This window comes from Rhinolophus hipposideros (assembly GCF_964194185.1).
Source record: "Rhinolophus hipposideros genome assembly, chromosome: 25".
Taxonomy (NCBI): domain Eukaryota; kingdom Metazoa; phylum Chordata; class Mammalia; order Chiroptera; family Rhinolophidae; genus Rhinolophus; species Rhinolophus hipposideros.
Window position 1 is genome coordinate 5079097 of NC_138071.1, and position 23896 is coordinate 5102992.

General features: G+C 35.2%; 1 protein-coding gene across 2 annotated transcripts in view; it reads left to right on the forward strand.

Moving 5' to 3' along the window:
• The window catches only part of CFTR (CF transmembrane conductance regulator), a 203313-nt gene that overhangs the window by 77637 nt on the left and 101780 nt on the right, over window positions 1-23896 (forward strand). For both annotated transcript variants that reach the window (XM_081038789.1, XM_081038790.1), the window contains exons 13-18: window positions 880-966; window positions 2490-3216; window positions 5843-5971; window positions 15478-15515; window positions 15982-16229; window positions 20767-20846. In XM_081038789.1, coding sequence (XP_080894915.1) covers window positions 880-966; window positions 2490-3216; window positions 5843-5971; window positions 15478-15515; window positions 15982-16229; window positions 20767-20846 — 1309 coding nt within the window. The remainder of the gene's footprint in view (window positions 1-879; window positions 967-2489; window positions 3217-5842; window positions 5972-15477; window positions 15516-15981; window positions 16230-20766; window positions 20847-23896) is intronic.

The window sequence follows — 23896 nt, forward strand, 5'->3', positions numbered from 1 at the left end:
CTGTAATCTTGAAAGACGAATAAGACAAACACATTTAACATTGTGATGGGCAGTTCCACTGGTAGAGACATTCTTAGTGTAAGCATTTTGAACTGTCAGAGAGAGAAGCACATCCAGTTAATTTCTCTCAAGAAGAAAACTTTGTCGTTAAACTGTAACTGTTCATTTAAAAAAATATTGGTGATATAGGCTGTCAAATGTTCCTCTAGTTTTATTTGAAGAAAATTCTTCTTACTGTGTTGCCAAAGTTGTTAACTAGAATTCATATTGGCTTACTGATATTCTGACTTCTTTCCCTTAATTTTCCCTGCTTTTAAAAGCTGGGACAGAAAACTAACTCACTGAACACCTGCATTTGCCTAGTGATATTTTAGGTGGTGTGTGTGTGTGTGTGTGTGTGTGTGTGTGTGTGTGTGTGTGTGTGTGAGAGAGAGAGACAGAGAGAGAGAGAGAGAGAGAGAGAGAGAGAGAGAGAGAGAGAGAGATTTTACTCAATCTCCATATCACCCTGTGAAGATAAGATTGTTTTACTTTATGGAAGAAATCATGAGATAATTTAAGGTGTTAGATCTTTCTATTAGATCTTTCTAGCACGAAGCATGGTGCTTGGCCCTAAATAAATACTATTGCTAAGAGGTTTTCTTTTTTTTTTTTCTACTTAAGGTAATGTTTTAAATTGTATGGTATGGCGTGATTCATTTTATAACTTTTGCTAGTTTATGTCAATTACATTTAGCAAAACCACCTCAGCAGTTCTTGGAGAGTTATGAAAAGCTATAAAAGTCACGTGTGACTTATTATTCTTCACTTAAAATCATCTATACTAAATGACATGGGAAATACTGAGGAAATCTCATTTCATTTTCATTTTCTTTTTAGAGCAGTATATAAAGATGCTGATTTGTACCTATTAGACTCTCCTTTTGGATACCTAGATGTTTTAACGGAAAAAGAAATATTTGAAAGGTATGTTCTTTGACTAACTTATGCTCATTTTAAAAGACAAAGAAAGAAGGACTACACCACCATAGACTGCATATTACCCCTTCAGAAATATGCCCAACATTGTGACTCAGTATGAAACTTTGTGACATAGTTTTACTCAAACCTGATTTTCCCTTCACAGTCAAGATTCAAGATCACTTCCATGAAAATTGACCATCTCAGGCTAAACTAATGTCTTCCATTGATATTGCTTTTACAATCCCTACCTATGCAGTTTTTGCAGTATTTTTGCCTTGTGACATATTCTTTTAATTGGTTATTATACTTAAATTTTTATTTGCATTTTTATGTTAGTGTTTTATTCTATCTCCTCCTTAGATGGTAAACTTCTTAAATAATTAATTAAATAAGCTGAATGTTTTAATGTTTAATGTAAGTGAAGGCTCAAACTATTCATCTACTTCAGTATCCCTTTCAGAACCTCTTTCTCAGTCACACAGATCTAGGGATTTTCATTCCATTGGAGCTCCCAATAGGCTCAAAGTATGGGAAGTTCCTAAGGGGAACAGTTAGTTATATGACTTGATGTCACAGTTTCAAAATGATTTCAGAGACTATAAAGTAGTTTATCAGGAGAATTATCATGGTAGTCTTCTAGAAACAAAGATTTTAAGCAATAAGGATGTAGATGTATGTTTATATAAAATGTCGGCATTATTCCTGGAAGCACCTTTCCTAGAATTTAGTTAAATTTAATACCTAAGACACTATTTTTATAATACTGTGACTGTGATAACTTCTTACCAATATAAACTTTGCTAACTATGTTAGTATATTAGCATACAATCTAGAATGATGCTTCTTTCTATGCAACATGTAATGTTTTAATGCCTAAAAGAAATTGGTCTCCCTTAGATGATTCTAGTCAGGATTTAATTTTAGACTAGAGGGAAATTTTATTAGAGGAGGGTCAATTTATTATCCAATTCTCAAGTTTATTGTTGTTGCTGTTTTAACAAATCAGATTAGTCTTAGTATAAGCTCTTAAGAACTAAATTGGTAGTCAACTTAAAATGTAAAGGAAATTAATAGAAAATTTAAAGAATAAGAAAGATCTTACATTTTAGAAGATACATAGAAATATAGGGCCCCTCCCTTCCAGGAATCTGAAAGGTCATCTAACAGGTCTCTCATTTTCTAGGTGAATAAACCAAGATCCAGAGGGTAACCAATTTGCCCAAAATCAAACATTTATTTAATATAGATATTTAATTTCATTCTAGGTCTGTTAACATTCAATTTTACAATATAGCATACTATTATAATTCAATCATGTAGTATTTCATGCTATAATAACTCAAGTGGCACCAAATTAATTACTATCGGGTATTAACTTTTAGAATTATTTTAAGTATAATAACATCGTATCATAGAGGTTTTCTATAAGAATAGATTTATAAAATGTTAAAATGTAATACATATAGTATTATAATAATGTGTTCTTAAAATTGATATCTTATTTATATCTTTTTATTTTCTTAAAGCTGTGTCTGTAAACTGATGGCTAACAAAACTAGGATTTTAGTCACTTCTAAAATGGAACATTTAAAGAAAGCTGACAAAATATTAATTTTACATGAAGGTAGCAGCTATTTTTATGGGACGTTTTCTGAATTACAAAATCTACGGCCTGACTTCAGCTCGAAGCTTATGGGATATGATTCTTTCGACCAGTTTAGTGCAGAAAGAAGAAATTCAATCTTAACTGAGACTTTACGGCGTTTCTCATTTGAAGGAGATGCTGCTGTCCCCTGGAATGAACCAAAAAAACAGTCTTTTAAACAGACTGGAGAGTTTGGTGAAAAAAGGAAGAACTCTGTTCTCAATCCAATCAATGCTATAAAAAGATTTTCAATTGTACAAAAGACTCCATTACAAATGAATGGAATTGAAGAAGATTCTGAAGAGTCTTCAGAGAGAAGGCTGTCCTTAGTTCCGGATTCTGAGCAGGGAGAGGCCATCCTGCCTCGAAGTAACCTGATAAACACTGGTCCCACATTTCAGGGACGAAGGAGGCAGTCTGTTCTAAACCTGATGACACACTCCTCAGTGAACCAAGGTCAAATCACTCACAGAAACACAGCAGCATCCACAAGAAAAATGTCACTGGCCCCTCAGGCGAACTTTACTGAAATGGATATATATTCAAGGCGGTTATCTCAAGACAATGGCTTGGAAATAAGTGAAGAAATAAATGAAGAAGATTTAAAGGTGTGTATAAATTATTAGTGTGGTTTTTTTTTGCTACAGAGTGCACCTGAATGGAATGCAATATATAGTTTATAGCAAAACTTACTCAAATTATGGGTTTAGCATGAGGTTTACCTTAAGATTCCCAAAGTGGAAAGTCCATAATTATGTAAGGAACTTAAAAATGTAAAATAACCAACTATTTCTTTTTGCAATGGATGTATCTCTTCCCATAAAATGTAAGTCAAAGCAAAGGCTAGTGTTGGGTTTACTAGACCAGTGAAAATCATTATCATAAATTAGAAAAAGTGCAAATCATTAAAAATTATTATAAATCTGATTTATTACCATCTTAAAACCTCTGTGGGAAGAGGTAGATTATAAAGAAATATATGAACAAATAATAGCTTCATTGATTTAGAGACCAAGAAATTATGTGGAGGCAGCCTGTATAAGATATATAAGTATCTAGTCTCTCAACAGGACCCAATTATACATTCTGGTTTACATATCAGTCTTGCCTGAATTTAATGCATGTGAGCTTTTTTTATCTTTTAAATTTGCTTTATACATGGGATTTCTAGACAGGTTTCTTTAAGAGAAGGTGTGTGAAACTCAATATATACTAATGCCAACCTTCAGGTAGAAAGTTTTTTATATTAAGTTTTAAAGAATAAAATACTTTTATTCTTAAAATAGGAAGCAATATAAGAGGACAGGTTCTTTTTGTTTGTTTTTTACTAGAAAACTTCTGTAAGTGCCTTACATGAAACAGGCAGTGTTTTAATGACTTGATATGTTTAATCGCATAGTCAATTAAGAGTGTGACCTTTGGCAATCATAAGTCATTTAACATCTTTGAACCAAAGTTTCCTTTTTTGCAAAAGGAAGAAACAAAATAGGTTATCTCTAAAATACGTACTTTCAGTATGTCTATAATTTTAAAAAGGTTTCTAAAGGATAATTTATCTACGAGGTGTGATCAACAAATATGGTGAATGTTTGAATAAGAAAAAATTGATTACAGTAAAAGATAGACTGCTATTTATCCCCCTCAAAATACTCCCCATTGCTTTGAACACATTTATCCCATTATTCTTGCCACTTTCTGAAGCAGTTCTGGAAGTCCTCTTTCGTCAGTGTCTTTACTTCATCCTCCATCATGACAGCACTTGGTGTCACACATCGCTTCTGGTATATGGCAATTTCTGTCAAATAAAAACATTATGGTGTGTTGTCATCCACCTTATTCACTGGATCTGGCACCGTGTGACTTCTGCCTCTTCCCGAAAGTCAAAATGATTCAGGACATCAAGGCAGCCATGACAGTGCAACTAAAAACACTCACAAAAGAGGACTTCCAGAGCTGCTTCAGAAAGTGGCAAGAACCATGGAATAAGTGTGTTTGAAGTGAGGGGGAGTATTTTGAGAGAATTAAAGGCAATGTGCCTTTTACTATAATAATTTTTTTTATTATTTAAACATTCACCATATTTTTGACCACACCTCATATGTGGTTTTAATACCAATATGAATGAATTTCTCAAACCTGAGCCTATAAATTTAGTTGTCAAGAATGATTTCTTTGACTAATAATAGTTATTACTTATTGATTGCTTGTAGTGCCAGGCAGCATATATTTAGTCCCCATTGGTACCCTAGAACATTCCTATTATTATTCCCGTTTACAGATAAGGAAACTAAAGTTTAGAGAAGTTCAGCTGCTCAAATTCAAGCAGCCTCTGGAAAGTCAGTGGGGGAGTCCACATTGAAAGCTAGGTTTATTTGACTCCAAAAATCTTTATACCTAACCAATTTCATAGGACCCCTTCTTTCAAGTTCTAGTGCTTCTTCTATGAATTTTGTTGACTTTATGAGAAGCAAAAGTATTCTTTCCCTTTGGACTATCTAGACTTAACTCTTTTTCAAATTTTGAAATGCATCTGCTATAGGACAATAAAAACTTGTAGGGGAATATACTGATTAGAATTATGTCACTTAAATCATAGCTGGAAAGAGAGATAATCTTAGGTTACTAAGGAATGTACAAGCATCCCTTGGCCTTCAGGTCTATTGGGAGGTCTCTACAGCTAGCAAAATTCCAAAATATGTCCATGGGCCCCTGAAGAAATAAATTAAAACAAAGAGAGTTCTGGGGAGCTTCAGTTTGATGGAGCTGTTCATTTGATAAAAGGTGTGACACTGGTGAGCAGTAAAATGATAACATTGTACAAAAATAATAGTTATATAATCAGTAATATACTTTCAGAATTTTGAAGAATTACAGTGTTTCTCATTTTTCAAAAAGCTATGTTGCTCTAGGAAACGTTGTACTGTCTGTAGGGTGACCCACACTGTCATTCCGAATGGTTTATACTTGTTGAAATGCACTTAACTTCAAATCGAAATATTCCCTTACATATAAATGATGAACGTCTAAGTATTACCTTGTCTTGTACACCTGAAACTAATAAATTAAAATAAAATAAAAATTAAAAAAATAAAAAAACACTGGAAATGTCATAAATAAAGGTAAATACAAAAAAAAAAGAAATATTCCCTTATTTCCACACATTGAAAGTAAAACCACAGTGGTAGCGTGAATCTGTATAGTCTTACTGTAATAACCATGATTCATTTTTTTCAGGAGTGCTTTTTCGATGATGTGGAGAGCATACCAGCAGTGACTACATGGAACACATACCTTAGATATATTACTGTCCACAAGAACTTAATTTTTGTGCTCATTTGGTGCTTAGTTATTTTTCTGGCTGAGGTAAGAATTTTCTGTTATAAAATACTACTGTGATTTAAAGTTAAAAATAGTTTAGAAGGATATATGCATATATATGTACACATGTATAAATGTATATACATAAAAATAAGTATATATGCATACATGTAACTTTATATTGTATAATGGTACGTATAGTTTCATATAGTTCTATTGACATTTTATTTCATTCATGGCATATAAAATAGACTTAAATACCTATTTTCTATATGAAAAGTTTTTAATAGAGAGATTCAAAACCTGCAGGTAGATTGCATTTCTATGGATTGAAATTAAACACAGAAAATCATTCTGTACTACATTTGAAATTCGTTTGACTCTATATGTTGCATTATTAAACATTTACATGACGAATCACCACCTTTAAATGACTATTTCTTCACAAAATTAAATGAACATATGTTAGTGGTTTAATAATCACTGTACACAATGCTTTCCGTGGTGCGAATCACTCACTTCCTTACAGAATTTTTTATATTCAGTGCCACCACTGTGGTCTCTTTCCCATGCCCCTGCTGTCCTTACATCACCAGGTTAAAAAGAATAGGGAGCCGGGAGGTGCAGACCGCACAGTGGGCCACCGGCTCGGGTCACATCAACATCAGAGGCTCCTCAAGCTGACGGATGGATGAGCCTGTTCTCAGACCAGGGAGCAGCCACCTGAATGCCAAAGCGCCTGGCCAGGAGTGCGAGTGAAGTGGCCTTGAGGCTCAAGGGCAGCATTTGACCTCCAGTAGTCTAAAGGGGCAACTGTAACTCGGCACCAGCCCGGGACTTGCCATGAGGGAATCTGGCATCACTTTTGCTAAATCTTCTCATTTATCAAGAGAAGATGGAAATCTAGATTTTTCCTGTAAAATTTTCCTTTTTTTTTTTATTTTTGGACTCAGTTGTCTGACTTAGTTTTTTTAAACATTTTTATTAAAATATAGCTAACATACAATATTATATTAGTTTCAGGGGCACACAATTGTTATTCAACATTTATATACCTAACGAAATGATCACCATAAGTCCAGCCACCATCTGACACTGTACCACGCGATCACAATATTATTGACTATATTCCCCATGCTGTACATTGCATCCCCATGACTTATTTGTTTTATACCTGGGAAATTTGGACCTCTTATTCCCCATCACCTCCCCTGATTTTTAAATTTTTCAATTACCATTGAAAATATTATTTTATATTAATTTCAGGTGTATAGCATAGTGGTTAGACATTTATATAAATTATGAAATGATTCCCTGACTAATCTACTACTCGCCTGGTACTATACATAATTATTACCATATCATTGACTATATTCCTATGCTTTACTTTATATCCCCATGACTATTTTGTAACTACAAATTTGTACTTCTTAATCCCCTCACCCAATCCCCCAACCCTCCTCCCATCTGGCAACCATCAGCTTGTTCTCTGTATCTATGAGTCTGTTTCTCTTTTGTTTGTTCATTTATTTTGTTCTTTAGATTCCATATATAAGTGAAATCAAATGATAGTTGTCTTTCTCTGTCTGATTTGTTTCACTTAGCATAATACCCTTTAGGTCCATTCATGTTGTCACAAGTGATAAGATTTCATTCTTTTTTTCAGCTAAGTAATATTCCATTGTATATATGTAACACTTCTAAGTCCAGTTGTATTTTGATGGGAACTTGGTTTGTTCCATGTCTTGGCTATTGTAAGTAATGCTGCAGTGAACATAGGGATGCGTATAGCTTTTCGAATTAGTGTTTTGGATTTCTTTGGATAAATACCCAGAAGTGAATGAATTGCTGGTTTCATGTCTTATATTTAAGTCTTTAATCCTTTTTGAGTTTATTCTTGTAAATGGTCTAATAAAGTGACCTAGCTGTATTTTTTTTTGCATGTATCTGTCCAGTTTTCCCTACATCATTTATTGACTAGACTGTCTTTACTCCATTGTATATTCTTACTTCCTTTGTAATAGATTAATTGACTATGTAAGTGTGGGTTTATTTCTGAGCTCTCTATTCTGGTCCGTTGATCTATGTGTCTGTTTTTATGGCTGTGCCATGCTGTTATAGTTACTGTAGCCTTGTAGTATAGTTGAATATCAAGTTCCCTGCTACTATTTTAAATAAATAATCCAAATAGAGGCTTGATGCAAGATACTGTATGGCATAATGCCAACTCTGGAATCAGACTGACCTGGCTGTGAATTCTGTCTTATTAATACTAGGAAACTGAACAAGTTAGTTAACCTCCCTGGTCATCAGTTTCCTCACCTGTAAAATAGAGACTGTAACAGTACCAGCTTCACCAGCTTCACTTTCTGTGGGTTGGAGACATTAAGATTAGAAAGCACTTCGTGTGGGGCGTGGCACCCGGGGAGGCATGCCAGCTGCTGTGCATGTCATTTATGTCCTTGCAGTCATATCATCATTGTAAAAGCTCAAGATAGTTTATGGTGAAAAGTCCTTAACACAGATATCAGGAAAGTTTCAATCATTCTTTTTACACTTGAATAAAAACAATATGGGGTTGGGTAAGTTGACACTCTCACATGAGTAATAAAAGCTGTATTGAAATGTATTTTGATAAATTGCCTTGCTCATCTCCACCAGTCATGCCCAATGACCAACACTAACGTGAGCACATCTCAGTCTCGTGACACATTTAATCTCAAACCAGCCCTTTGTAATTCTGAATGTTTTGAACCTTTGCGTTGAAAGATCACATTTCTTGATTGCCTTCAATTTTATAGTGCTAGGTAAGAAAAATTGGTCTTATCTGAATGTGATGGTGATTTATGTTAATTTACAGGACCTTTGTCCCATGCAACTCCATAGAGTTGAACTTAAGCATCTTTCAAAATGTTGTATAATTAATTAATTAGTGGTTGAGCATTGAGCTACACGTGTGTACATTAGCTCACTTAAATTATTAGCTCACTTAATCAAGGAGACAGTGATTCTTTGTCTTCGGGCTAGAAATTAAATTACAACAGAGGCTATAAATGCTATATAACTATCCATTATTAGTTGAGCTCTCACATATTGCAAAAAAAAGTCTTTTTTAATAGACAAAACAATTGATAATGCCATTTTCTAGGCAAGAAATAATATTGTAAATGAGTATTTTTGGCCAATATCCTGGAGGTATTGCCAATTAACTGGCTCTCAAATTTTTGAATAACAAATACTTGGTGGTAGTAGACAAATAGTAATTGTTTTAGTTATGTGCACAGCTATACAGCTAAACAAATCACTGATGTTGTGTAGTTTTTATTTTTGGTTATGCTCCTTAATACCAGTGTGGCCACTTCTCATCCTCATTTAAATATCTCATCATCGCTTTGCATCACGGTACAGGTGCTAACCCGGGAAATCATTTAGTTCTTCTAACCCTTGTTTAGAGCCTCATACTCATCATGATCAGAGAACCTAAAGAAAGGTTATTATACATTTCTTTCTTGCTGAAATTGGTTTATCCAATTTTAGTTTTCATAGAGGCTGTACTTCAATTTAGATTTTATGATTTTATAGAGTAGGTTCAATATGCTTCCGTTTTACAGTATAAAATATATAGTCTTATTTTTTTCAAAATGCTAACCTGAAAAAAATCAGTTTGGTCTATTCAGTTGGTTACCATTATCATTAATGTGCATTTTGATAAAGGAATCAGTCTACTCTTGTATTTTTGTACCATTTTCCATACTACAGGGCAATATCTTCTATAAGTTCTTAGATATCAGCACCAAGGATATAGGCTATAAAATTTCTATCGTGTTGGCCTTTCTGGTACTCCTGCTTGGCAGCGCATTATTGACTAAATCGAAAAAAAAATGCAAATAATAGATTAGGAGGCAGTTTTCTGGTTCCTTTTACAACAACCAGAGGATATTGTTGTTGACTGGAGTATCAAAAAAATCCTGTTTAGTGTTTTCATTCTCTGATTTTTAAGAAATGTGTCAGAGAACTGTATCCTATTCTTTGATGATTTCCCTCCTGTTTGTTAATGAGGAATCTCCAGGTGGCTTTAAATTATTAGTAAAATGGACATTTAATAAACTCCCATAATACCATTGCTGCTTTTGGTTGACAGTAATACTTTTATGGCAGCTTGGGTCTAAGTTTTAGGGTATGATTTGACCTGTGAAGTATTGAAATTGTGTATTAAGTCATGACAAGGTATCACTTTACTATTATTGCCTGTCATTCATTCATCAGTTTAATCATGCAGCACCTATTTTTTGAGTTCCTTCAATATGCCAGGCACAATTCTGTGTACTATGTGTACAATGAAGAACAAAATAGAGCATACAGATGGAATACGCTAATGTGCTTATGTTTCTAATATTAACAGGACATTTATAATGCTGTGCTCCTTTGGTAAAACTCAAAATATGAACAGTGTTTTAATAGGTAGTCATTTAACACAGATCTCATTTTGTGACTTGGGAGGTAGTTTTGAATTCAGTAAATGTACAAAGCTTGTAGAATAAATTGGTCTTGGTTCTTTATCTTTACACTGCATAATATGTTACCTGCTTTTTCAAATGTGTTTTCTATATGATCATTGTATACTTGTCTCTCTGTTGACATTTGTAAGTGTATTTTTATTTAAGTATTCCTTATCTGTCCATTCCTTTATTTATTAAACACATATTTAGCAGGTGTTGAGCTAGACACTGAGGTTCCAATGAGAAAGAGGACAAATGGCTCCTCTCTGCTCTTATAAAGCACGTTCTGAGAGAGGAGATAGATGATAAATACTTTTTCATGGGAGTAATTACAGAACATGATAAGCACCAGAAGGAAATAAACTACATTGAGATAAGGTGGGAAAGGAAGGCGAACAAGAGGACTTTCTAAGGGAAAGGTCTTTACTGACACCCAAAAGATAAGAAGAGTCAGACATGCACATCATGAGGCAAATGTGAAGGTCTTGGAACAGTTTGGTGAATTATGGAAACTGAGAAGAGCCCAGCATAATTGGGGGGGTGGGAGAGAGAAGTGTAGTGATGTCAGAAAACTCATCAAGAACCAGACTCCCAGGACCATTGGCTATTTTAATGAGCTTGGATTTCATTTTAAATGCAATAGGGAGCCTTCGAAGGGCTTCAGGCAGGATATGTGATCTTTTTTATGTTTTAAAAAGATCGCTCTGTCTGCTATATGGAAAAATACATTGGATGGGGACATGAGAAGAAGCAGGGACATGTGTTATGACTGGAAGGGATGGCTTTTATCACCCTCTGGTAACCACTTTGGTAAACTATTGTCTGTGTCTATGAATTTTTGTTTCTTCAGTTGTTTGTCTTGTTCTTTTGTTGTTTTCAGTTTTATATACCACATGTCAGTGAAATCATATAGTTCTCTACTTTTTCTGTCTGACTTATTTCACTTAGCATTATAATCTCAAGATCCATCCATGTTGTCGCAAATGGTACTCTTTCATCTTTTCTTATGGCAGAATAGTATTCCATTGTGTATATATACCACAACTTCTTTATCCATTCATCTATCGAAGGACACTTTGGTTGTTTCCATGTCTTGGACTCTGTTAGGCTGCAATGAACATCGGAGCACATTTGTCTTTATGGATAAATGTTTTCAGATTTTTGGAGTAGATACCCAAGAAAGGGTTTGCTGGGTCACATGGTAATTCCATTCTTAATTTTTTGAGGAACCTCCACACTGCCTTCCATAGCGGCTGCACCAATCTGCATTCCCACCAACAGTGGATGAGAGTTCCTTTTTCTCCACAGCCTCTCCAACACTTGTTACTATTTGTCTTATTGATGATAGCCATTCTAACTGGGGTCAGGTGATATCTCATTGTGATTTTTATTTGCATTTCTCTGATAATTAGTGATGTTGAGCATTTTTTTGTATGTCTATTGGCCATTTGTATGTCCTCTTTGGAGAAATGTCTCTTCAGGTCCTCTGCCTGTTTTATAATTGGGTTGTTTGTCTTTTTGTTGTTGAGTTGTATGAGTTCCTTATATATTTTAGATATTAGCCCCTTATCAGAGGGATTGTTTGCAAAAATCTTCTCCCATTCAGTCGGTTGCCTCTTTATTTTGTCGATGGTTTCTTTTGCTGTGCAGAAGTTCTTTAGTTTGATGTAGTCCCATTCATTTATTTTAGGTTTTACTTCCATTGCCTTTGGAATCAAATTCATAAAAATGTTCTTTGAACCCAAGGTCCATAAGTTTAGTATCTATGTTTTCTTCCATGCAGTTTATTGTTTCAGGTCTTATGTTTAGGTCTTTGATGCATTTTGAATTAATTTTGGTACACAGTGACAGATAGCAGTCTAGTTTCATTCTTTTGCATGTGGCTTTCCAATTCTCCCAGCACCATTTATTGAAGAGGCTGTCTTTTCTCCATTGTATGTTTTTGGCTTCTTTGTTAAAAATTATCTGTCCATATTTATGTGGTTTTATTTCTGGGTTCTCAATTCTATTCCATTGGTCTGTGTGTCTGTTTTTCTGCAAATACCATACTTTTTTAATTATTGTTGCTCTGTAGTACAAGCTGAAATCAGGGAGTGTGATACCTCCAGCATTGTTCTTTTTTCTTAGGATTGCTTTGGCTATTCGGTGTCTTTTGTGGTTCCATACAAATCTGATGATTTTTTTGTTCTATTTCTTTAAAAAATGCCATTGGGATTTTGATGGGGATTGCATTAAATCTGTATATTGCTTTGGGTAATATGGTCATTTTAACTATGTTGATTCTTCCAATCCATGAGCATGGAACATCTTTCCATTTCTTTGTGTCATCTCCAATTTCTTTTACAAATGTCTGAATAGTTTTCAGTATATAGGTCTTTCACATCCTTGGTTAAGTTTATTCCTAAGTATTTTATTCTTTTTGTTGCAATTGCAAGAGGAATTGTTTTTTTTTTTTATTTCTTTCTCTGAGATTTCATTGTTAGTATATAGGAATGCAGTGGACTTTCGTGTGTTGATTTTGTAGCAGGTAACTTTAGTGTATTAGTTTATTGTTTCTAATAGCTTTTTTGTGGAGTCTTTAGGGTTTTCTATATATAGCATCATGTCATCTGCAAAAAGTGACAATTTAACTTCTTCATTCCCGATTTGGATGCCTTTTATTTCTTTCTCTTGCCTGATTGCTCTGGCTAGGACTTCCAATACTACACTGAACAACAGAGGTGATAGGGGACAGTCCTGTCATGTTCCTGAATGTAGAACAAAGGGCTTTAATTTTTCACTGTTAATTATAATATTAGCTGAGGGTTTTTCATGTATGGCCTTTATTATGTTAAGGTATTTTCTTTCTGTACCTATTTTATTAAGTGTTTTAATCATAAATGGATGTTGTATCTTGTCAAATGCTTTTTCTGTATCAAGTGATATAATCATATGATTTTTGTCCTTTATTTTGTTTATGTGATTTATCATATTGATGGATTTGCAGATGTTGAACCTTCCTTGTGCCCCGGGGATGAACCCCACTTGGTCGTGATTATGTAATATTTTTAAAGCATTGTTGCATTCGATTTGCTAGAATTTTGTTTAGAATTTTTGCATTTATATTCATCAGAGATATTGGTCTGTAATTTTCTTTTTGTGTGTTATCCTTACCAGGTTTTGGTATCAGGGTAATGTTGGCCTCATAAAATGAGTTAGGGAGTACTGACTCTTCTTCAATTTTTTGGAAGAGTTTGAGCAGGACCGTTATTAGATCCTCTTTGAAGGTTTGGTAGAATTCACTAGTGAAGCCATCTGGTCCCGGACTTTTGCTATTGGGAAGGTTTTGGATGACTGATTCAATTTTCTTAACTGGTGATCGTTCTATTTAGATTTTCCAATTCTTCGTGATACAGTACATGTTTCTAAGCACTTGTCCATTTCTTCTAGGTTATTGAATTTGGTAGTGACATCACTGTTGATACTCCTTTAATTGGAACAAAGTCAGACTGTAATTACCTAACAATGACTCAGAAATATACCCTCATATAAATTCTTGAGTAACGTGATTAGTCTTAGGAAATAGGAAAACATGTGTACTAGAACAAAGACTTTTGGCAGATTATTGCCGAGTTTCTTGTCATTTTGAATTTACTTGAATTTCAAGGAAGCAAGGGTAGTTTTTCTTTTTATTTATATAGTGAAGGCTAATAACATGAAGGCTATGTGTACAATGAAGAAAATAGGAAAGTGAGAATGATGCCATTAGATTTTTTATCATTATCTCCTGATATGTGAATTTAACTAAAACTAATATACCTGTTTCAAGTATAAAACTTTACAATGTAATTTCTTAATTAATGCTAAATGTTCCATATATTCTTTTTTGTTTGTTTAATTAAAGTTTTTTTGGGTGACAATAGTTAATAAAATTACATTGATTTCAGGTGTACAATTCTGTAATACATCATCTATAAATCCCATTGTGTGTTCACCACCCAGAGTCAGTTCTCCTTCCATCACCGTATATTTGATCCCGTTTACCCTCATCTACCACCCCTTCTTCCGGAATATATTTTTATATAGTGCTGTTAAATACTTAAGATAATTTCCAGTATGAAATAATACACAGATTTCTTACACCAAGCATATTTGTTTGTCCCCTATGTATTTTAATGCTGTATTCATTTTCAAATTATTTTACTCACAATTTAATGTTTTTTTCTATTTGTATTTTTAGTACAGTTATTATTGGGCAAATTGTATAATTTCAGTCATTTCTAGTATTATAATTGTGATGACATCAATAGAAGACTGTTTCTCCACAGGGTATAGGAGACTAAAAACCCAAATTGAAATAGAATATAGACCATTTAAGTATCAAAGGAATTAAAAATATTACAATTGGTAAAAAAAATAGTTTTGTTTAGTTATGGCATAAAACATTTGTTCCTCAGTCAAAAGTTTCCACTTGAGAAAGCCCAAATAGTACCCATAATGCATGTTTTAACCTGAGAACAACTTATCTGTATTCAGAAACTAAGAAGTTTTGTAGCATGGAGACTTTTAACTGATTTTCATAAATATTAATGTCATCTCTTCCAAAAATTAATTGATCTTATAGATATTAGTCCCTCATAATCATTGTATGATAATTGGAATTATTTGTCTGGTTGTAAGTAATCAGATTAATTATCTAATTAATTAATTAGATATTAACTAATAATTAACTAATCCCAGCAGGCTGAGATTAGTCTGTTTATAAGAAACAAAGTTTGCTTAAAGCATTTAAGTATGATCTCCCTCTTCTCTGGGGTTTAATGAATAATTGGTGTAGAATAAAGAGAAGAAATAAGAAAGTATTTAATTCAGTGAAATTTGAATTCCATTAAGTTAACATGTTCTCACCACAAATAATGGTTCTTAGAACAATTATTACAGCTGCTGCCCCCAGGAAAGCAAAGAAAAAGAAAACGAAATTGTGTGGATTTTGATTCTGGTCATGGTGGAATTAGAGATGGGTGTGGGCAGAATAGGTTGGGAAAAAATCAAGTGTGTATTGTTCCATTCCAGGTGGCTGCTTCTTTGGTTGCGTTGTGGCTACTTAAAAAGTGAGTATTCCATGTCCTATTGTGGGTTCTATTTTGTTTCCATTGATTATTTTGGGTCTTATTAAATATTGTAACATCCACTGTGCTTTACTTTCCCACACTATTATAGTAGTGGAAAATCAAATTCTTTTCTTTAAAATTGTGAGGATGGCAGTTCCTACAGCTCTTTGCCAATTTCAGAAGGATTTAGTTGTGTTTAGTTCCCCTAAAAGGGAATGAAAACATTTGAAACAACATTATGCCTTAGTATTTTCTCTGAGTACTTAATAAAGATCACTGTTATCTGCTTCAGTGGTGAAAAACTTACCTGCTTTCTTGCAATAGTAAATCCTTAAGATTAAAGGCATAAACTCTGGTAACGAAATACATAACGTTTCTTTAGACTCAAGCTCAGTTTCATTTACATATATTGTAAATTCATTGGAGAAGTTTGGTTGCTGAATAACAGTTTCCCTTTGCTTTACAGAACATCTCAAGACGAAGGGTATAGTACCAATAGCACAAATAACAGCTCCCCAGTCATCGTCACCAGCACCAGCTTCTTCTATGTGTTTTACATTTACGTGGGAGTAGCTGACACTTTGCTCGCTCTGGGATTCTTCCGAGGCTTACCACTGGTGCATACGCTAATCACAGTATCGAAAATCTTACACCAGAAAATGTTACATTCTGTTCTTCATGCACCTATGTCGACCCTGAACACATTGAAAGCAGGTACTTGACTGGGTGTATAACACTAAACTGCTGATCCAACCTCTAAAGGGCCTATGATCTAGCTGGTTTTCGAGTGGTAGTGTTGGCTTTGCATGGAGGCATCTGCCCCTTTGTCGAGCTTTCTTATGACTGGCATGCACATTTCTCAGATACTGTACTCTGTCAGATATTGTTGCTCCTTGTATTTGTATATCAGCTAATTCGAGTAGCTCAGTTTGTTAGAAAGTGATGCTGATGGCTGCAGTTGGAGTGCCAGGCTCTTCTGGTCATTGCTCTCTACTGAGATGTTTGGTCTAAGCCCTTCAGGGCATCTTTCTTTTTTATTAAATTCATTGGGGTGACAACGGTTAGTAAAATTACACAGGTTTCAAGTGCACAATTCCAATCATTTATATATTGCATTGTGTCTTCACCACCCAGAGGTAGTTCTTCTTCTATCACCATATATTTGATTCTGTTTATCCTCTTCCACCCCTCTTACCCTCTGGTAACCACTAAACTGTTGTCTGTGTCATCTTTGAGTTTTTGTTTCTTATTGCCAATGGTTAGTATTGTTTAAATAAAGGAGAAGATTTGAAGTGATCAAGGAAAATATAAAATTCTTTTGCTGATACAGTCTTTTGATGGGTAGAATAATCTAGTGTCTTGTAATTGTTCAAAGACAATCATATAAATTTGTTCCAGGTTTTTTGTTTTTTTTTTCTTCTTGTTTTTGGGGTGGTGGTGGTGGTGGAAATCCAAAAGGTATTTAAAAAGTATTTTTAATACCATCACAGAGGTTGGTAAAGGGTACAGGCTTTCAATTGTAAAATGAATAAGTCCTGAGGATTTAATGTATAACACATGACTATAATTGATAACACTGTACTACATAATTGAAATTTGCTAAGAGAGTACAATGTAAACATTATCACCAAAAAAAAAAAAGTAGATATGAGAGGTGATGAATGCGTTAACTTGATGGGAGGAATCTTTTCACCACGTGTACACGTAAAATTGTCATGTTGTACATTTAAAATAACTTACAATTTTATTTGTACCTCAATAAAAATAAAGTTACAGAAAGTAAGAGTAGTGAAATAAAGAGACCTAAGATTTAAAAAAGCTAAGGACCATAAGGTACATTGAAAGCAATCAATTCCATTAATTTCACTTTATTTTATTTTTTTTATTTTATTTTTTTTATTTATTAGTTTCAGGTGTACAAGACAAGGTAATACTTAGACGTTCATCATTTATATCCCTCACACTGTGAACCCCTCTCCCCCCATCCACTATCCCTCCGACCTCACACTGAACCATCACATTATATATATAAAATTATAGTTGGCATTAATTTCACTTTACATACATTCACATTTGGAGTTTAATAAGGAATTGCTTAAGTGCTATTCTTACAGCTCTGCTGAGCACCTGCTTTGTGTGGCACTAAGGCAGCGACTGGCGTGAAAAGATGAATGAGGTACAGTTCTTGCCCTAGGAGAACTCACAGACGACAGAGAGGGGTTAGACACAAAAGCACTTCATTAGAAAGCAAAGACTACTTGTAAATTCCTATACTGAGATTTTTAGATGATTTGTGTCTACAAATCTCAATTTGTCTACAAATTGATATCCATCAATTTCTTTTTTTTTTTCGCTAACAAAATTTCAATGTTAGTATGTTCAGGAAAATCTTTATATTTAATCTAAAGTCCTGTGTGTCACTAAAGCCATGCCTCATTTGGATATATTCATCACCACCACTGGTTCTAGAGCTAAGAGATTTTTAGACCTAAAAGGGAATGTCAGATTACCTTGGCCCAATGATTTCATTTTTTTTATGGAAAAACAGAGACCCAGAGAAGGTAGAGGATTTGTCCAAGTTTTCAACCATCAGAAATGGGCAATGAGACGTAATGGAAAAAACACAGGCACCATTTGAGGCCTGGCTTGTTCCACAAGAGTGATGAGCCTGGGCAAGTTATTCCTCTGAGCCTTGCCCCTTCATCTGGGGGTCTCGGAGGATCATTGTGAGAATGAAACAAGGCAATCAACTTGCCTGGTACATAGCCAACATGTAACTGCCAGTTCCCCACTGTCGTTCTCTTCTTGGGGTACTGTTCCTACATAGGGTACACTTTCCATTCCCCTCTTCACATCTCAGAGCTCCTCATTCCCTTAAACAATACTCATAGTTGGTTCTGAACCTTCTGTCTTTCATATTTACATGGTTAGCATTCATTTCATTTTCTCATGCATCTTACTTTCCAAACCTTAATTCACTTGTAGGATGATTCTGAAACGCCTGTTTTTGCATTTCTTCTTACTTATGCTCCTCAGAATGGAAATCGCAAGGTGATCTTACAACATCTGTCTATACTTTTCCCACTTCTACCCGCACCCCAAATTTCTATATGCAAGGATGGTGCTTTTTTCTAAAAACCATTGTGATTGCTGATTTATGATTCATTTGTTCTTATTATGTTGCCCAGAGAGTCTCTGCTATACTTGGTAGCAGCCAGGGCTTCCTTGCCTCGCGTGTGCACTTCGCTTTCTCCCGACGTGCCTTTCTACAATTGTGGTTGACCTTGATTTTCTCTGACTCCAGGTCTGATTTTCCTATGTTGCTATTTAAATAACTTTAAGACACATAGACACATCGTAGGTGCTCAGTAAAGTGTGTTGAATTAATGAAAGTGTGAGTGCATATTTCCAGAGGATACTACCATTTGAAATATAATAAGCACCACCACAAGGATATTTTTTTCACCAAAGTGAACTTTCATTTTCTGAACAGAATAAATACCATAGGTTAATTATTTTTCAATTTTTGGTTAATTTATGGGAAAATATACAAGTATGTCTAAATATGCTAGAGGGAAATATTATTGATAAAGGCTAAGAGATAGTGAGTTAAATCAATAAATATGCATCGAATAACTCCTACATCTGAGGCTTTTTGCTGAGGGCTATGAGTGATACAAAATAAATGTGGCATGATCCCACTGACCTGTAGCAATTTACAATCTAGAAAAAGAGATAAGACATGTATACAAGTGACTTTGATATAAGACATGGATATAGTCATTAAAACACAGAGGTGCTGACAAGATGTGTTAAAGGTAATAAGTGTGTCCAGAAGAGGAAGGGATTAGTTTGTGTTAAAGGTACTAAGTGTGTCCAGAAGAGGAAGGGGTTAGTTTGTGTTAAAGGTACTAAGTGTGTCCAGAAGAGGAAGGGGTTAGTTTGAGCCGGAGCAAATACTGATGCTTCCTTGCAAGAGAGGCATTTGAATTGGGCCAGGAAGATGACATAGATTTTGAGAAACAGAGATGAGGGGAGAGGATTTTCAGGCAGAGGGAATCACATGGGACAGGCAGAGAGGTGGGAGAGTGTAGAGTGTATTTAAAGAGTAAACTGATGTGGGGATTTAGTAAAAATACAATTAGTTATGTAAAGTATTGCATGGGGAATATAGTCAATAAAATTATAATAACTATGTATGGTATCAGATGAGTACTAGATTTATCGGAGTGATCACTTTGTAAGATATATAAATGTGTAATCACGATGTTGTACACTTGAAACTAATATACTATGGTACGTCAAGTAAAAGTAAAAATAAATTTAACAAACAATAAACCAATTTGGCTGAAACAGAATATTTGAGTAGAGGGAGCTTATATTAGCTAGGTGATTTAAGGCCAAATCCTGGGAGGCATTAAATATTAAACTAAGAATTTTGGACTTTATCCTGTACTTCATGGGGGGGAGGGTGAATGATAAGATTCAATATCACTTTGTACAGTATTGCATTTTATCTAATTATAGGTTTCACTCCCCCCTCCCCCGCCCCAACAACAAATTCCTCAAGGGCAAGGAGCACGGCTTATTCACCTCTGTCTCCTCAATGCCTAGCGCTGTGTCTAGCACATAGTCGACATTTCCTATGTGACTCTTTTGCATTGAAGGAAAAAAGTATCAGACTTATAAATGTGGCTCTAGACTTTAGAAGACAGGTTGAGGCTTAGATTGCCAGTGAAGAGAATGAAACGAGAGGACACGGCAGAGGAGGCCCACGGAGTGGGCAGGCAAGGGCTGGGGGCAGCCACGGGTCGGACAGGGATGAATCCGAAAGGCATGGAAGTCAGAGAAGGAGAGGGGAGCTGGAGGGCGTGGACTGCAGGTGTGAGGGAATGAGAGCATGTCCGGGAATTACAAACTCAGGCTTGCAAAGTGAGACTGGGTGGGTTGAGTGCCCATTCCTGACGTAATTTGTGGTAAGGGCTCCACGAAAGACATTAGTTTTTGCCTGAATCTTACAGCAGTCTATATTTTATAAAGGTTTAAAAGTGGGAGACAATAAGTTGAACATGTAGTTACTTAGAATCTTTGTACAACATTAAAGCTTTCTCAGTCCTGATTTATCTGACTAAATGCTAATTATCTGAGTTCTGGATGCTTTTGCTATGACCCAAATTCATCATATTTATCAAATAGTGATATGTCTTTTTAAGATTACTGTTTTTTAAGGAATTTGCCTTTTATTTTATAGGTGGGATTCTTAATAGATTTTCCAAAGACATAGCAATTTTGGACGATCTTCTGCCTCTCACCGTGTTTGACTTCATCCAGGTTTGTAAAAATAAGTATTATTGTGAGTGTGTGCAGTTGTTCATACTTTAAAAAATGAGTAGAGAAAAAGAGATCAATGAGTTTTTGCTTATTTTTCATTTGACTGAGAGTTGAAGCCCTATTGTATGAATTCTGTCAATACCAAAAGTCTTCAAAGAAGGCATACTTTTAGGAAATTCAGTGGTAAGTCAAAACTCTTTCCCTGACCCAAGCCCAAGGCAATCCCACATTTACACGTACCTGTCTACTTGGGAGTGATTTGAGAAGTATAACACACCTGTTCCCCCAAATCACTGTCCATGAAATAGGACGTTTTGGACATTGGCATCACTATTTGGTGGAAGTCACCCACCTCCAAAGGGCCCGTATGAAAAGGAGGATCAGTTCCTTGGTGCGCGACAGTTTCCACCAGTCTCAGCCATAAACACTTCAGCACAGATCAGCCAGCTACGAAGTAACCTCATGATCAGGACCGTGGCCCAGCGACAGAAGGACATACGTTTTCGAGAAGGGGAAAGAAACATTCAGGACTGGTGAGGACTAGCGCTGGGTGGCAGATATGCAGAGGCCTGCAGGGCAGCCTGGCTCCGAGCACATGGCTCTGGGGTGGGAGCGAAGAGGGAAAGGGGGGGACAGAGATGACTGGGAGTTTGGGGATGCCACCTTAGGTCTCCGTTCGTGACAGGACTTGAGGAGGATTGTGAATTAATAAGCTTGGCTGTTGGACCAGATTGGAAAACAGCTTCCTATCTGGCGTAGGTTGAGCCCCAGAGAGCAAATACCACAGTCTTAGTGATCTCCTTGGAGAGACAGTTGGAACAGGATGCAGCCCATCCTAGGACTGAGTCAGTCTTTCCTCCCACTCACTTTCACACTCCACCCCAATAACAATACTTTATTTGAGAGAAACTGCACAACAAAATAAGGGCTACCACATTGGTGTGTATACACAGCCGACATTGGCAGGTGCAGAAAAGCCGTTGTCGGTTTGCCTCCTGTGGAATGATTGGCACAAACACAGTAGCTGTTCCAAATGAACTTTTTAGCACTTTGGATTTCCTTCAGTTGCTCTGTTTGGGGATATAACTCAGCAGCAGTGGCTGGAAACTTTTAACTGATGCTTTGAGTTCGTGCATTGGAAGGAGCGTTCTCAGTGTCTTCCTTTAAATGCTAGACATTTGTTCTTTGTTCCAGGAATGTACATGACTAGTCCCAAACACAGGATTATTAAATGAGGTACAAACTGGAAAATGGGCATCTTGACATGATTGCAAAAGAATTCATGATTTTTTGTTGTTGTTGTTGTTGTTTTACTTTAGTAGTCTGCTGAGTATTTTCTGAATCGGTATAAGGCTCACTTCAAAAAAACCTTGGGGAGAGTTAATTTTTAAGTATTTATTTTATAAATTAACACTTTTTGACCCATGTGATGGCTCTCAAATCCTTTCTCTTACAGCAATTTCAGTAATTTCTGCTCAAGTTCTAATGCTGGGATTCATTAGATATTGCTTCACAGTGGTTGGGAAGGGCTCTTTTAATTTCTCTATTTTATTTATAGGAGGGTCTCACAATAAGGAAGCATACTATATGACAATAAAATACAGTTAAAATCTGATTAATTCTGATTTATTAAAAAATTCATCACAGGTACTCCTTTAAATTGTGAGCTCCTCTGGTTATACTTAGTTATGTTCTGATTAGTAAAATTTAATTCTAATCGCAACATTTCAGGACATGATCTTTGTACACAATAAAGTATACCTGTAAATTTCTTTTTTTAAAAAAAAAAACACATCATTTCTATTTACTCTATTTCCTAACATTTAATACAGTTCTCGCAAATTTGCTCTCTGGGTTGGAACATCATATAATGAAAATAAAATTCTAGATTCTATTCTGCAGGTACCACTATTTATTTTACCTTAAGAAGATACTTAATATCTGAGGGTCTCAGGTTTCCAACCTGTGAAGGAACAAGATAAATCTATGATGGTCACGTTCAGTACTAAAGTTATATGCTTCAAATTAGCATAGAAGTGGCCCATATGGGACAAATTTGAGCTTGAAGCCAAACAGAGAAAAACTTTACTCTAGCTCCTACTTATCTCTATGTTTGGGTGAATGATATATTTTTTTCATGTAACAAAAGCCTACATATTTTAAAATACTGAATTTTTCTTTTCTCAGGCCTCAGAACGTTTAGTCCTTTTTTGATTTCTTCTCTCTTAACCTAATACAGGATTATACTCTAAGTGCTGCTACTTTGATCTCTACTGAATCTTGCACATTTTTTCTCCTATTCATTCTGTTAATCCCATTAATCCTTTGCTTAAAATTATCAAGGACTCACTATTATTTATGAATTCCAAATCTGGTGTTCAGTGCATGGTTTTAAATAGGTATTAATTTCCTTATCTCTTATTAATTAACTAATTAATTAATTAATTAATTAACTGATTTCAAAGGATTTTTTATTCTTATTAGCCCAGTTTCACAGGCAGTGCTAGGTAACCTTCAGTGTCAGGAATGCTTTCGAACTGTCTTTGGTGGGTGAAATGTGCTGCCCACTTCCTGGGAGAATGAGTGGATGGTGCCTTGCAAGTTTTAAAGTCTTTTTAATGTTTTTTCGTTTCACAAAGGTTCGGATTTGTGTAAGTATGAATGGGAATTAGAAATCTGTGCTCACATGTTCACTTTGTCCCGAAGTCCCTCTTGTTTACTTTGTGGTTCTCTCACTAATACACCTGGTCTGAAATGCCTTGTTTCTTACCCATTGTGAATTAAAAACTGGGACAGAATTTAAGGGTTTGTGTGTGTGTGTGTGTGTGTGTGTGTGTGTGTGTGTGTGTGTGTAATTAGAATATCAAATATATTGAACCAATGCCTTTAGTTTTGCACACAGTGCTAAATTATTAGCTTCTGACTTTAGTGCTTAAGGATGGCCTCTTCTGAGCAAATAATTTTCCTCAATGCTTAGGCTTTTCACTTGTTTCCCAGTTTGAGCTATATTCTAGATGATTATAATTGCTAGAAATCTGTTTTGTGAATGG